This window comes from Biomphalaria glabrata, chromosome 10 (genome assembly GCF_947242115.1).
Source record: "Biomphalaria glabrata chromosome 10, xgBioGlab47.1, whole genome shotgun sequence".
Classification (NCBI taxonomy): domain Eukaryota; kingdom Metazoa; phylum Mollusca; class Gastropoda; family Planorbidae; genus Biomphalaria; species Biomphalaria glabrata.
In genome coordinates this window covers 33,889,915-33,906,746 of record NC_074720.1, presented here as the reverse complement: position 1 = coordinate 33,906,746, position 16,832 = coordinate 33,889,915, and the positions used below count along the sequence as shown (strand labels likewise).

Sequence of the window (16,832 nt, the reverse complement as noted above, 5' to 3'; positions counted from 1 at the left end):
TGTGAGGTAAAGAAACACGGGTACCTGTAGAGTAGAGACTATACCGACCCGTGCGTCGAGTCTGTCCAAGCTAGCGTTGCTAACCAATAGAACCACAACGTGAACAGATTGAACCCCCACCATTAGAGACACTCAGACTCGCCACCGTGTTCTCCCTTATCTTCTGTTCATCTAGTATTTTAATTGACACTATCTTTGTAATAAGTAAACACAATTTTCCCGGAAAGTAAGGTGCTAGTGAGGTCAGGGCAGGTACGGTTCACTGCTATAAATATCAACCGAGTTTGTGAATTCCAGTGTCGCTGTACTACAATAGAGCGCGTTCATCTTAAAGCTTTCTTTTTTTTTTAAATTCCAAGATTATGCGTAATTTTGATAACAACAACAACCAAAAATAAAATCCATGCTCTATTTTTAGTCTGAAGTAGTTCTGAAGGGAAAGTCTTTCTTGTCTAGCTATTCAAATAAGTAAATACCTTCCCTTTATTTTTTGTCAATGAAAAATGTGTTGAACTATCGTTTGATTGATGTTGCCAGAAAGGAAGAATGTCATGTTACAAATAATTGTTAGAGTAACCAAAACAAGAACAGAAAGCGAAGAGTAGGAGACTGGAGATTGAGAAGCGCTGAGAATACACTAAGAAACTACTTTGCATGACTTTCACGTTGCTGCCCTTTTGATTGGAAGACTTCTCGCTAATAACCAAAACACCGGACGTGCCGATGAGTAATAGCGAGATGTATAAAGTGATAAATTGTGCCATTCACGTATACAACCCCCCCCCTCCCACACAGACATCTTTCATCTGGTCATGTTCGCTACGGACATTTGGCCACAACATGGTAATGGTGAATTTTCCTTGAGCTGAAACTCTCTTAAATGTGACATTTCGACCTCAAACCAATACTATTGAACAGCGGATTGGAAAACAAAAGCTCGTTAATTTCCGCATCAAGTTGTCAGATATTCATAATATATATATATATATAACTGGCTAAGGGATTGTATGCATTGAATTCTCCTTACCAAGTATTAGGACTTAGAGATTGCATTTAAGCTTATGAATAGCAGGGCAAATTAGTAGAGTTATTGAGGATTAAGACTTAAAAGAAGTTTCTATTAATATATTGGATTGAAAATTAAATGCGGCATTAAAAGTGAGCCGAAGTTTGTGTTCTGGATTGTAAATACAGATCGATTCTTTGAAGCCTGGATTCCTTGACTTGATGAAACAGTAATTCAATTACCGACCTAAACAATGAGATAAACTTTATGTTAAAAATCTTACTTTTCAATTAAGTGATTCGTCTGACTTTACGTTAAGGATTACAGATAGCTTTTGTATTTACACTTCAATTATTTGAATCTGACCAGAAGAGAACACAAAACTTGTACTCACTAAGCCACTAGTAAACAATCCTTTCACAAGGACCGACATGTCACTACAACAAGAAGCAGTCCTACCTACATGATGTTGAACTACATCCTCCGCTGTAAATATTAACACGAACTCTGGGGCACCGGTACTAAACAATAAACTGAAGCTCTCGCCTTAATGTTCACCTACCGCTCAGGTCTCTATCAAGGTAATCCTACAGTCAGACATGTGGGAGAGAGCGGGGGGTGCCCTACCGTTACTAACACGCGGCGCTCCAGTCAATCACTCAAAAGTTCATAGTGTAACAATTTCTGCTCATTGAACATTCTCGAGCGCGCGATTTTTCGCAGCATCCTCCCGAGGGAGGGGGGGCGACATGTTACAAAAGGGGGGATGGAGGCCTGGGGTACACGCCGTCAGAAACACACAAACATACGCCGCCCGTTGGATAAATACAAGGGAATAATGTCAAGGAGCTAAAGGTGATAAGAATAGATAAGAGAGGGGAGAGGGGGGATTCCAATGAAGAATGAATGCGTGAGAGGTGGACTAAATTTAGGAGGCATAAGGCTGACGTGACGTTAATATAGTAGTGTGACTTTTCCTACAAATGTTAAATTCATTTTGAATCGTTCAGTCGCCGCCTCCCCCTTACAACATTTAAGTTATCCCCCCCCCCCCCAACCGTAGGCTACATTAGGACTCTTTTACATTTTACAGATGCAACGTTGACGTCTCATAAGTAACTGTATGAACCTATGCTCGTAGTCTGTGTATGTAGCGTAAACATAAACAATAAAGTACAGGTCCATTCAAGCATGGATCTTAATGTCTCTCCTTACACAATACTGCCATGCGACATGAATCCACCTTGGAATCAACCAAATGGATGAGCTGACTCTCTAAATACAAAAGTCTTGTCTATCAGGTGGTGAATGAGTAAATGGAGAATTGAAATGCTCTGTTTGGTACACCCTAGTCGAACGCTGTATGCAACACATTTGATAACCAAGTAACTCTGTATGAAGAGGAGGAACTTTGATCAAGAAGTATGAAGACAAATGTGAAGACGATAAGTGCAACTAGGTGAGAGACGTTGGTCCACAAACCAACATCAGGGCCGACCTTAGGCATAAACAAACTAGGCAGCCGCCTAGGGTCTCCGATTGGTGTGTGTGTGTGGGGGGGGGGGGGGGGTCCTCGCACTACTCGCACAAGACTCGAAGAATTTTTTTTAAAGAAAAAAAATTGCGAAACGTGGATCAGATTTCAAACAGCAGAACTCTATGTCTCAGTGTCTACTCGCCTAGCTATAAGTCTCTAGTATGATTCAAGGTTTATTCGCGAATGGTTCAATCTACTTGTTAGACTACATATATGAGAATACCATTATTTAGATACAGACAAGACGGTTCATAATTCATTGCGCATTTTTCAGTCTCAATTTTATACTATTCTATTTCATTTGGGGCCGCCCTATTCACTTCACCTAACGCCTCCAATTACCTAAGGCAGGCCCTGCCCACATGGCAAACAAATCTACCACCTCCCCATATTTTTTAGCAGCAGATGGGTTAATACTACTAAATACTTTCCTTTTTTTTTTTAAAGTTGTATAACACTGAACTATAAGTGGCCTACCTTGTGTTCGTAAAACTATGCATAACAAAATCAAGTACAAGTCTAATTAAAAGTTCTCCGGAATTCCACACGTCTCTCTTGTACAGACCTCTAGTTGATCCCAGCCCGGTCTGGAGAGGGGCGCAGTTCTTCCTCTCCCACAGCAATAACACCGAGCCCACTATAAACAAAGGACGGCATCCAAGTCATGTTAGCTAATTATCTATCAATCGATTTCTGAGTCAACGCAGTAACGGTGTTGCGTTAAGGTCACTGGGCCACACATGTCGGCACAATGTTTGCTCACACGGAGACATAGAATCGCTTGGAATACGTTTGGGGGGGGGGGGGAAACAAAATAAGCCTTGCTCACCATATTGACCTATGACCTAGAGCTCCCCACCTTCCTTGTTTTCCAAACGTTTTGAATGTGATTGTAATAAAAAAAAAAATGGAAAAAAAAAAGGGGGGGGGGAAGTCAGCTTTAAAAAAAAATGAAGCCACGTCCATTAAAAAAAAAATAAACACATAAAAAGAGGGGTATTGTTAAACTTATTTCGAGATAAAATTAAATAGTAAAAAGGGAAAATCAAAGAAAAGTACCCAAGTTTTTGACATCCTCCTGCTAAGAACATTATTTCTATCACAATTTTCGTAAAGTCACATGTGCAAAGAAGATGGAGTGTTTTGATTTTTTTTTATGTTACAAAAGAAAAAAAACATCAAACTATCGTTCGTAAACGATTTTTTTTTTAAAGATAAAAATCTGTTTAAATAACTTATACATACAACATCAACAGTGTGGACATTTTCCCCTAAGACATTCTATGCTAAGTAGCTCTTTGTTAGTGACACATCGTATCCATCAAATGCTGACGTGTAGCACTATTATCAGAATCCACAAGATCAAGTACCCGAGTAGCCGGAATCGATCCAAGCAAGATATCGACCAGAAAATACTCGTATCAAGGACACACACACACATCACATGGATAACGCCAACCGTTTATTGTGTGTCTAGCGCTTTTTTAAAAAAGACATTTAAGAAGCATTTATACTCAAACGTTTCTCAAACTGTCATGAAGTTTTGATCATTTATTAACCACGACATGTTTTTTAAACAAGAATCGTGTTGCTTGAGAAACACTGTTAACCATTTAAAGGAATTTAATTTTCCCAATTCTAAAACCAGTTTAGGTAGGCGCAACTCTGAATGAGAAACCCTGTCCAAAAAAAAAACCCAATGAAGTTTAAAACATTTGGATATGTGGCGCTTAGTCGTATTCATCAATAAAGAATCACTAAGATTATTTGCAGCAGGCCTCTAGAACACAAGGGGCATCTAGAGGGTGAATTAAATAGTATAATATAGAAATATCAGGGGAAAAAAATTCGGCGAAAGTCTAATGTGATTTCTTAGTTACAATTATCTAGTTCTGTGTCAGTTCCTTGAATGTCTCTCGCTGTTTTCCAAAATCTGGAACAATTTAACAAATCGTTATAGCTTCATTTTGAGTATTTTTCATCTTCATTTCTACAGCCGGTGTAGGCTACTGTTTAAGATACACCCCGCCCCCCTTTTTTCCCCCCTTCTTTATTTCTACGGCTGCCCATCTCTCAAACATTCAACCAATTCCGAATATCAACAGTCTTTCCCAGGTAGAAAAAAAGACAAGGGCACCCATGTGCAAACAAGCCTCCAGGGATGTCAACAAGAAGACACGGCTCCCTTGTTGAGAGATGCAGATGTCTTAGTGTTAGTAGTGCTGGTGATTGGCGCGTGCTGCTGAGGTGTTCATAGTGTCCTGTTTATAGTGATGTGCGTTGCTAGATTTGTATTTTTGTTAGTCTATTCGAATACAAAATGCTATAGAATAACCAAAGTCAATAGAATGAATAACAAGGAAACCAATATTTTCCGCGCTAATCTCAACCCTGGCAAATAATAATGATGAATATAACAACTGTTTTAACTATTTGTTTTGCGTATATGGGTATGTGTGTGTTACGTTCCGAGAGTTCAATATCAGCATGCCTCGTTTTCAGAAAGAGGCTAGGAACAATCAGTATATCATAGTCAACGTACTTATTCCTGACTTAGTCGAGACAGAAATTAGACAGAGTAGATGAGGTGGCTATATCTGGGGTGTGATGGCTGACTAGTAAGGCGCTAGGCGTCCAAGTCTTGGGTTCGAATCTCAGTGCAGGCTGGCAATTAGAGATTCTAGATGTTTAGGATGCCCCTTCGTCCATCCAACTCTAATAGGTACCTGACAAAGGGGAACATAAGGGAGGCTGGTAGTTTTGCTGGCCACATGACTCTATCGTTAACGTTTGGTATAGAAACATAATGACCTTTACATCATTTGCTCAATAGATGGCAAAGTCTGAAAGAGGCTACTGAAATGAAGTGGCTATATCTGCAATCTCCAGTTAACATAACATGGCGAGACAGTGTTTAAATCTAATTTAAAAAAAAAACATCTACTTTTTAGCTATAATACTTTTTTTTTTAAAGTAGAAAAGTAAATAATTGGCTCAAGTTTGGATTATGCAATGTAAATTGAATCTAGCAGTTTAGGCCTAAAGCTTCTCGATTTGATTGGAGCCGGGCTAAACATTGTTCACATTGGGCCTGGGTTGTTTAGAACTACAAAACTGCAGTAATTGAACAACCTGCATATTAAAGCAAGGACGAAATCCTAAGGAAATAGGTTTTACTAAATATTTAGACATTTCCACAAGACAACTAAGAAGTAAAAAAAAAAGGAGACTATTTGGTGAGGGGGGGGGGGGAATAGAAATCATAACTGCAATGTGAAGTAGTAGAGAATGAAGTAGTACATAAATGTATCAAACTGAATCCCCAAACCTCCTTGTGATAGTGGCAGCACAAAAAAAAGTATATAACTAATTTCATGTTGTTGTTTTGTTTAGGGAGAGGCTAATCAGTAGAGAACAAGTGTACACCTCATCAATCTTCTGTCTTTTAAAAGTGTAAGGGAGAGACATGGACACTTGAAAGCTGACAGTAATAATAGAAAATGATAAAGATCTAGATCTAAATAGAGAAGATAATTGTTCCACAAAGTATAACCTCAATTTTGAAATACCTTGGTTCTGAAAAATCTTGGGGGTTCTTTTATAGAACCTGAGCATTTTTCCCTGTGATGCTAATCCCACATTATTAGGGGATTTACCACCGCTTACAACAAAAATTATACAACAGAAAACAGCTAATTCCTTTTTTATAACACTGCTATTGTACAAGTGAGACTGCAGACCAATCTATCATGCTTACATCACAAATACAATAAAGAATGTCAGTCTTAGTGTTGTTAGTCATTTCACACAGTAAAACTAGTGAGCTCAGGAATAAAGCAAAACCTCTTGCTCATTGTCACAGTAAAATACAAATGTTAAGATTCATTGACAGATAATAGATAAAGATTCAAACTTCAAATTTTTTTTTTGATGCTTCACTATTTAGCTACAATAATTAATGATCAGCTACATTAATTTGTTTTCTTCTAATGGTGAGTTATATAACATAAAGCCATTACAACCTGGAAAAAAGAGGAATTTCTTATCGAAAAGAATGTACCATTTACTAATACTTTTATTACAGGTATTTAATTTCAAACTTCATTTACTTTGTAATGAAATAAATTTTTTTTAGAGATTTGTGAGGGGAATAAAATAGCACACAAACAAGCAACAAACAAATGAACAAAAAATAATAAAAAAAAGAACTTGAAGAACACCTGGTCAAACTAAAGTCTGTTCAATGGAACAAAACAAAATCTAAAAACTGAATGTATCTATAGTCTCATTAACGAATAAGCCAAATCAACACAAGAAATTTAATAAACACAACACCTAGGTAACTTACATGAATCATAATCTAAATGCAGCAAGTTAAAAAACAAGAGAGAGAGAGAGAGAAGAGATAAGCTGTTAAATAAAAAGAAGATATAGCTATTCAAACCCTATCATGTAAACATAAAATTGGGAAAGACAATAGTTTCTTTAAATGTACGCACAAATATATATATATATTTATATATATATATATATACAGACAAGTAGTATTAAAACAAATTTTTTAAACAAGTATTACAAACAAAAAGAGGCAATAGGTGAATAAAAGAAGGTCTACAGTAATAGACAAATCCTTTAGAAAGTTAGGGATATTGTGTTGATATACAAGCTTGTGTTATAATAGTCACTTCATATTGGAATCTGACCAACACTTACCTGCAAAGGCATGTCCTTCCCAGTCACTGCTTTCTACTCCAACGCTTAGTGGCCGTCTCATTTCCACCACACTGTCCTCTATCTCCATGAATGTGCTGCTGGTGGTTGAAGAGTCTGAACTGGATCTCCTAAATGAATGGACTCTGTCGCTGTTCATTGACTGCCCAGCATGACCATGGGTAAGGTTGTTTGGGTCACCATAGCTTTCAACCTCTGATTTTTGAGAGGGTCCATCTCCATGACTGCCTGAATCTTGGCTAGACGGTGGTGGCCTTATTATATCTCTGGTTTCAGAAGAAATACTAGATTTACGAGGAAGGGGTGTTGGCTTCTTTTTGCTAGGCTGGGTCCCATTGGTTGTGGCCCCAGAATCTTCGCTGACTGGAGTTAGTGTGTCCATGCTCGCCAAGGAGACATTGTGGGGACTGGCATCGTCTTGGCCAGTTAGAGAAAGGTCAGTGATGGTTTCCATGTCTCGAGATTTTCTTTTTTCCTGCAATACATAATAAGATGACAAACGTCTAATAACAAATACATAAATTCAAATTTCAGTAACTCAGTGACGCTAGGTAAACAACTTAAAAAAAAATGTTTATCAAGTTTTATATGTCGTCACCTGTTTAAAAAAAATGTTTAGTTGAAAAGAGAAGAAATTAGTGATTTAGTGATGTAAAATAAAAATCATTGTAATGTTAATATCAAATTCATAATTCATGAATAATTAAAATGTAAACTTTTTCTCATTTAATTTCAAGATAAGGTTTTAATTATTGATAATTTCATTGTCCCAAAAAAAAAGCTATTTTCGTATAACTATTTCTGAACATTTTTTTATTTAACCTTTATCTTTTTTTCTTTTTGTTACAACACAAAGGCAAAACAATGGCAAAAAATAATTCATTCAAGTTCTGTCTTCAATGGTCTCTACATTCACTTTATTCTAAAAATGAAAGTTTACAACTATTTGGGGTTCAAATAAAAAGATCTCTCTCCAAATTAAGAGTTTCCAGTACCACTGGTAAATTAAAAAATAGAGCAAACCTTAAATGGGGAAATTATTAAACAAATAGGTAGTCTGATTTCTGGTGGATTTAAAGCACATAGCTAAAGGCCAAGATTTTATGTTGCTTCCAGGCTAACACATTGATGGTTAAATGATACATTTAAATATGAAAGTTTAAAAACACTATGTGGATCAATTTTTTTTTCATTATTTAATATATAATTGTCTATAAAATATTATCTTATTTAAACTAAAGGGATCAATTTTAACTTAATATAAAACAATTATACATTGCTGCACAATTCTTTTTGTATTACTTAAAAAAAGTATTTAATTGTTACCATTTTGGGAAGGCTACAAAGAAAAAAAAAAAAAAAACAGGTATAAAATAAAATCAACAAGTTAGGAATGGTTAAAATAGTTAATCTACAGGTGAATTAAACACCCCAATACTTGTCAATATTCTTTTAAAAAATATACTTACAATCATGCCAATTATCTCTACATCAAGATAAAACAACAGAAAGACAATAAAAAAAATACTATAATTCTTTAACAAAATTGGCAAACTATACTTAAACCCAGGATAGAATTATAAAAGTTCAAAGTCCTCAATTTGAGCTGTGAAACATTTTTTTCAACCAAGTTAATAATATTTCAAATGGATTACTTTTTTTTAAAAAAGGGACAAACAGCACTAAACTAATCGATTTGTTTATTTGGTTAAACACAAATGTGCTTAGTTTATATACTACAGCAAGTAGATTTAAGAATTGATACTTCTTTTGTTCATATATAAAGTTATATTATTCTGACTGCAATGATGCTGTTAATACATTGATCACACTTTTTTAGATTCAGACCTATAATAGTTCAATTTTGACGTTGATTTTTGTTTTATATCTAAATTTTAGAAAATAATTGATCAAAATACTAGTCATTTGATGAAAAAAAAATGTTTCTATCAGATTAAATTGAAATGTGAGTTAATTTTTTTTTTTGACTTAATTTAGCATTTTATCTTGGCACTAAAGGTTGTTTTCAACGAATCTTTTGCTATTGGGTACAAAATTTAAGAAAAGAATGTATTCAAGCATTAAAGCTAGTAATTACGTCAGCCTTAATGATGTCATGCTTTGTCAAACAATGTTACATGCTTCAACATTAGTTACTTTAGTAAAGTCCATTAAATATTTCTGATGTGGTTCTTACTTTGTTTTATTCATTTAGATGTAATGAAAACATGTGAATTATTTTTAATGACAAGGCACACCAAAAAGATAATAATGTACATGGCATAAGAATAAGTAAAAAATTATCATAAAAGAAAGTAGCAGGTAAGAGCTCACCATGGGTTGAATCTTCCTGTGAATGTTTTGAAGTGCTGTCCCCGGCGATGGTGGGGGGCAGTCTGGGGTAGGAGGCTGCCGATGATGAGATGGAGAGCGAGGCACAGGCTCTGGACCACTTGTCCCTGACTTTTGTATGTCTAGTGATGTGGGGGGTTTGGATGACGGCTCACCTGAGAAAAAAAAAGGAAATAAAAGAAAACAGAAAAATCTGTTAGAATTATTTATTATTATTAAGAGCATATGAGTCATAGGCTGAAACAAAGAAAACTATGTAAAATCATATTTTACATCCCATAATTCATTGTATTGTATGTGTTTCTGATCAAAGTCTGAATGCATGGTTAAAATAAGTAAATAAAATTAAGTGGATACACATTTAACAAACATCACATGCAATGCAAAAATCTATACATAGGATCTAACCTATTCATATCTAGGCAGGCCTGAGAAAAAATAAATGACACTCAAACTGTAGACATTCATTGCATATGAAAAAGATGCTGAACTCTCACCTGATAATTCCCAGATACTACTTAACAAATAATTGTATTCTGACTTATGCCTATCTTAAAATATTCCTCCAACTTGTTCAGATAACTTAAACTGCAATTAATGGTTTATTTTATAGAATGAGTCAAATGTATCAAGCTGTAATTGAACTAGGAAAACATTTTTTCTTGCATTGTGTTATTTTAGAAGACTTATGTCTAACAGAATTAATTTTACTTTCATATATATCTTGGGTAGCAAGATATGAATTTTTTTCTAAAGAGAGAAAAAGGCTATCATATTTTTTATGAGACCTAATACAGGAATAGCATTGTCACTCTCAGCTATGTGGCAGCACCACTATATAATTTAAGTACCTTTATTGACTTTCCATAGCTAAGCCTGTTATGTATGCTTATCTCTCTTTTTTTCATAATTAAACCTTTTTTTTTTAGTCAATCTAGTATAACTTATAGGCAAGAGAAATTACTTGGAACACGCAGACTTATTAAGAAAACAAAACCTTTAAAAAAAAAAAGAAAAGCTTATATAAGGGAAAGAACTGCACATTCACAGATCGCAATGCTGTAAGATTTATTTCTCCTTTTCTATATCAAACAAAATTAATTTATTACCACTAATTAAATCACTGATTGGCTGAGTAGTAAAGCACTTGAGGTCCCAGTTAAAATCTTTGTAAAGAATTGGATTTTTAATTTCAGAATTTTAAGGAGGCCCTGAGTCCATTCAACTCGATTGAGTTTTCAAAAGGATAAATATGAGTGGTATTTTTATACTGCAAGAAATACTGGTGACAAAGTCACAAGGAAAGAGAAATAAAATATTATCAGACATAAAGGTGGCAGTGAAAAAAGCAATGGAAGAAAAAAAATTACTTTTCTTGTCTGATACTTCAGCATCTGCTACAGCAGGCTCAAGGTCAACATTTTCAGACTTCACATCTTCATTCCGTACTGAGGTCATTTGTATAGGGGCATTGTTTTCTATTTCTGAGTTTATTTTTTCAGGTATCACAGTTGCATGCTGGTCATTTTTAGACTTATCTAAGCAAAATAAAAACAAAAAAACAACAACATATCTATAAATAAAATGTTCAAAAGTGTAACAAAAAAAAAAGATTTTTTTGTTGTTGAAAAACTACTAAAGTTATTTTCAAATGCTAAGTGTTTTAAGGCAAGGGACAACTCCAAACTAATTTAGGATAAAGGAAAACACCACCACCATACACATGCATGAAAAATATTATAAAGTAAGGTTTAGTGGTTATCGTGTTAAACTAATATATATCAACTTGGAAAAAAAAAAAAAAAAGTATGTGATAAAACTATATAAAAGTATCGTTTCTCCTTTTTAGTCTATACTGGAATGGCTTTATCCAGGGGTAGACTCATTACCACTATGCAATAGAAATATTTTTTTAATAATACTGTGTCAACAATGTTTTTATAGAACTCTTTTGTATGACTGACAAAATTTACAACTCACTATTGTTTTTCAGAATTCTAGATTATAGAAAGTCTTTTACACTATAAACAAATATTACACATTGACAAAACTATTCCAGACATGAAGATATTTTGGTGAAAGAAACAAACAAAAAATTAATTATGAAAATTAAACTATTAATAAGAAAACCAAACAAGAAAAATGTAACGTGCTAGCAAAACAACTGATATACTACTAAACAAATAATAAAATATATAGATATATATATAAAAAAAGGATGAATCATAGAACATGGCATTTTATTACATTAAAAAATAATAAATTCTTAAAAACTTATTTGAATTCATCAATAAGAGAATTTGGAACTTTTAATTCCTATATAATTAGGGGCAATGGGATTGATGTATTCATGTTTTAAATTGTAAAAAGAAAAAAAAACACCTCTAAGAAAAATAAATTATCACATTCCAAATATTGTACAAGCATTTGAAGACACCATTATTATCATGCAAGCTCATTCACAGTGGTATTATTGGGAATTTGTTCACATACATATCATTTTTATAATCTAGACGAGATAAAAAAAAGTGGTACACTTGATTTCTAATCCTTGAAAGGTTAGAAAAATAAACTAATGTAATGTAATGTTTTAGTGAGAAGTTCATTCAGAGTCCAAATTATTCTTTTACTTGTTTTATTTATCTTCTTATTTCCCAACAGGATGTGCAAGCAAAGAGGACATATAATTTACAGCCAACGAGCCACATCAACCTCTGCGGCTACCTTGAGATTCAGAAATCTTGGCCTCCAGTAAAGCCCTCTCTACTTCAGGGTCAAAGTTTACATAGTTGCTGCCTACTGTGCTATCCCCTGATGACGGCTGAAACTGATCATTGCGTCGAAAGCTCAGAGGCTTTTTCCTGGGGGGCTTTTTAGGTAATTCCTAAAGTTAATAAATTGAAAAGAAAAAAATATATTTATTCTGACAGTGTTTATACAATGATTTGCATATGAATTAAGGGCTGTAAAATATGAATCATAGTGTGAGAGAACATATCTTCACTCCTTTCCCTCTTCCCAGACCTTTCTAAATCTGCAATCAAAAAGTTAATGAGTTTCTGTATCATGTTCTGACACAGTTATAAATGGACTTTTATCTTCTCAGCCTAGTAAACTCCTACTCTTGAGAAAACTCATATCTAGGACTTTCTGCCTCTCTATAAAATTTATTTATTCATGTACCAATAAAATTTTGTAAAAAAAATCTTATTTCTCCTGCTCCATGGGCCTGAAGGTATAAAAGGAAAAATATCATCTTAAATTGTAGTTTGACATAAGCCTACAGTGAAAACTCACTGTATTTTAAAGTGCATTGTTCATTGGTTATATTAAAACCATTCAGAGAGAGGAACTAGTCAAAGCTACGTCACAAAGAGCAATACAGAGAAGTTCTTTTAACAACGTTCGATAAAATCTTAATTTCTAACTTTTATTTTCTTTAATAATGCAGAAAAACAGAACAAAACTCTAGTGTTGTACTTACAGATGGACTTCTTGCTGAGGGACTGATATCTCTAGGACTAGCAGTAAGTTGCTTAGTTTTATCTTCATCACTGGACACATCTCTATCAGATGGTATCTTGATTGGTGTTAAACCTGCAAAGGGGATTGGGCTGGCAGTGTGCTCAGTTTCTTTTATCCTTTCACTCCACAAATCTTTATACAATTACACAAAACAAAAATGCAATGCCTCATAGAACTTACCAGAACAAAAGAACATTGTATTTAAAATTGGATAATGCACAGTGAAAAAAAAAAAAGGTATTAAAAAAGAGCAAGCGGCAAATTAGTCCTAAAAAAATAGCTTTAAAAATACTTACTCAATAGCTAATCAAAAATATTAGTTCACTACATATATAAATATTTAAATATGAAATTCTTTCCTGAGGTAAAACTATAAAGTATCAACATTTTGTGTAATGAAATTTAAAATTATTACTTCCATCGACAGATACAAGCAGTTGATTTTTTTTTCTTAATAATTATTTATCTCATCTTTACAACATATTTACTCCTCAAAATAGAAATGAATCTAAAAATCTATAAGTTTAATTAAAAAAAAGACTATGATATTTCTTAGACATTTGTCTATTTTGTTTTATATTTTATTACTAATAAATGAAGCAAACTAGTTTAATTAGCATTAGTATCTAAATATTCATATTACTGCAGTTAAGCAAAAGTAAAGAAACAATATAATTACTATACAATAAACTATATCCTTACTAAGAAAAGAGAAGCATTATTGACAAGAATTTAATTTTACAAGAATTTAGCATAAGTCACAATTTAACAATTAAAGTAAATTTTGAAGTGATAATTGGCCAGACTGAAAGGACATTCAAATATATATGGAAATATATATATATATGGTACATATATTTTAAAAAACTCCACTTAGTGATTTCATCTCAATACAATATTCTGTTTTATGTAGTTAATTTTGTGGGTTATGTAAAAGTGAAGCACTAAGAAGGGATTGGGAGAGACATCAATGTTAAAGGGTTGAAGTATTGAAGGTCAATCTTCATTAACTCACTGGGTTAGACTGTTAGGTGGTGAGAATTGACAGTGAAGAACAATAGTCTGACTTAAGAATAAAAACAAACTCACTGGATTCATTAATGCTGTCACTTCTGTCTGGTACCCTGACTGACTGGCGAGGTGGAATAGGAGGAGGCAATGAAAGATCAGGATTAGGTGGAAGACTGCTGGAACAGACAAAAAAAAAACACATTTTAAACTAAAGTCCAAAAAAAAATATTTAAAAATAGTACAGAAGAAACAATATAATTACTGCTATGTCTTAAAAAAATGTATGAAATACTATTTCAACTTTTCTAAAACAATTTTTTTTTTTTATTTGGTATTTGCATGTTGAAGACAAAATACAATTATTTAATACTTATATATTCATTCATATATAAATATCAAATTCCTATGGTAAGAATTACAGCTTCACTAACCAGAGCTTGGTACTTTATCTCCATACAAATATGTTGACCAATTCAGTTCACAATACACAATTTATATTCATATATAACATTAGCAAAAATAAAATCGAAATGTGCAATAAGCAGAAATGTGAAATGTTGAGAAAAATACTGATACAAAGAAGAAAAATGGTACAAAAAAAAACAACAGATAAAAAGGTAATCATTAAACTATGTCAATGTATTAGAAGTCTTCAAGTGATGTCATGGATATACTTAAATATTTTTAACTAATTTATCAAAGGCTTGGACACATTGCATTCAACATGGTCAGGTTAGTTGCAGAAAGAAATCTAAATGCAAACATTTATTATTTTTTCTTTAAATAGGTACAAGCATTTAAAAAAATTTATTACATATTTTTTTTACAGATTAATAAAAGAAAGCAGCATAATATGTAAAGGCAGACTTTTATTTTCAATTTGTATTACTAGCTTTCAATTTCTTCAGAAGAAAAGGTTTCAAGTTGGTTGGGCGTACACACTATTCAGAAGTAAAGGTTGTAAGTTGGTTGGGTGGGTGGAAGTCTGAAAATTCCCAAAACAGGCTGTAAATTTAATGAAATCCGATCCAATCATATCCAATCCAATCCATTTCAATCTGATCCAATTTTATTTTAACATAAAGTAGGAATTGATTTTTTGTTATATTTGTATAATACTTGTTAAAATGTTTTGTTTCTAGAAAGAAATCCATTTATTCAACTATCACATATGCATCTTAAATGAATAGATAAGCGATCATTCAAATATTTATATTGCAAACATTATTTTGCAATAGAAAGCTAATGTGGCAGGTGTCAAGTGAAGAATTAAATCGTAGAAAAAAATTATTACAATCTAATAGCAATCATGGCTCTAATTTTCTGAAATATTTTTGCTTTTTTTCTCAACAATGCAAAGAACTTAATTGTGCAAGTGAAAATAAATGTGTCTTTAAAAAAAAAAGCATGCCATCCTTACACCCAAGTAACAATTTGTCGACGTCTGAAATAAATCAATGTCTTCTCAATATGCCAGATTGTCAGCTTCACAAACTATAGGCAAGGTTCAGAGATCTATATCATTGACATTTTACAGTCCAAGTCACTTGTATTGACAAGCTACACCTAGATTTTGTTTTCAAATTATTCTTTTATAAAGGGAAAAAAAAAAGTGCTATCCAAAAATTGAGTTTGGAGAGAAAAGAAAAAAGGTGCAAAAAGAATTATAAATATATATAAAAAAAAAAAAAAGGTCACGTCATTCTTATTGCACTCTGTTTCACTTCTTTATTTTTGTCAAAGCAATATAAATTTGGATCATTTAGAATGATCAGTTATAGCTGAGATTAATTAGAATATTTTATTCTTATTTACTTTCAGTTGGGCCATCTAACAAAAAGAAAGGTTTGTATTTTGACATTTATGTCTAGGTCTCTAATATAAAGTTTAGTTTTTACATGAAATCTAGAAATTAAAATCCTTTATAAATTCAAAATATAATAGTGAATTGTGTCATTAAATTGTCAACCATTTTTTTTATTGTGAGATACAAAGGTGAAAATAAATGTGAAGCAATCTGAATGTAAAACAAAATTATTTTTTTTGAATTGTGCAGTAAGTTTTATAAAATGAAAAAAAAAATTGTACTATGGAAAAAGATGTATTCACCAATGTAACATATTTTAAAAAATTTTTGCATTATAATTATATAAGGATCATTAATTTTGCTAACAATATTCCATTTTCTTGTAAGCTTTGCAAAGACAATTTTTCAACTCACCTACTAATAAGGTTTGTCTTTTTTTCAACAATGCTTGGAACAGTGGGAGTGCCTGTGTTAGTAATGGCTGGAATGGTTTTAGCAAGCTGATGTGTTTCTGAAGCTGTGCTGGTTGCTAAAGGAACAACAATGCTGGTTGCATCCACAATGCCTCGTTCCCCATCAGAATCAGGGGTTCGTTGATGGTATATGTGAGCTATTCATAAAGAAAGCAACATCCTGATTATGCATATACTAAATGTGTACTTTACAATTAACTAATATTACTATTAATTTGCAAAGGCAGCTTCAGATCATTGCTTCATATTTAAAACATTTCATGGTCTAAAAAAATTGCCAAAGACAGCCTATATAAAAGAAATAGTCATAAGGCTTATACCACAACATACAAAAATGCATGTAGAGTTAAAAAGACAGCACACTGTACAGACTAGCTAGAGTAGTTGGTC

The 16,832-nt window shown here is 33.0% G+C and overlaps 1 protein-coding gene across 13 annotated transcripts in view; it reads right to left on the bottom strand.

The window, feature by feature from the left end:
- LOC106079656 (ankyrin repeat and sterile alpha motif domain-containing protein 1B-like) overlaps nucleotides 1-16,832 on the bottom strand; it is a 104,756-nt gene that overhangs the window by 72,513 nt on the left and 15,411 nt on the right. For 3 of the 13 annotated variants that reach the window (XM_056045319.1, XM_056045317.1, XM_056045320.1), the window contains exons 8-15: nucleotides 16,384-16,579; nucleotides 15,583-15,606; nucleotides 14,241-14,338; nucleotides 13,111-13,283; nucleotides 12,351-12,510; nucleotides 10,997-11,164; nucleotides 9,609-9,781; nucleotides 7,257-7,749 (exon numbers count right to left, since the gene is read on the bottom strand). In XM_056045319.1, coding sequence (XP_055901294.1) covers nucleotides 7,257-7,749; nucleotides 9,609-9,781; nucleotides 10,997-11,164; nucleotides 12,351-12,510; nucleotides 13,111-13,283; nucleotides 14,241-14,338; nucleotides 15,583-15,606; nucleotides 16,384-16,579 — 1,485 coding nt within the window. The remainder of the gene's footprint in view (nucleotides 1-7,256; nucleotides 7,750-9,608; nucleotides 9,782-10,996; nucleotides 11,165-12,350; nucleotides 12,511-13,110; nucleotides 13,284-14,240; nucleotides 14,339-15,582; nucleotides 15,607-16,383; nucleotides 16,580-16,832) is intronic. The other 10 variants (XM_056045323.1, XM_056045318.1, XM_056045325.1 and 7 more) reach the window with 10 other exon arrangements.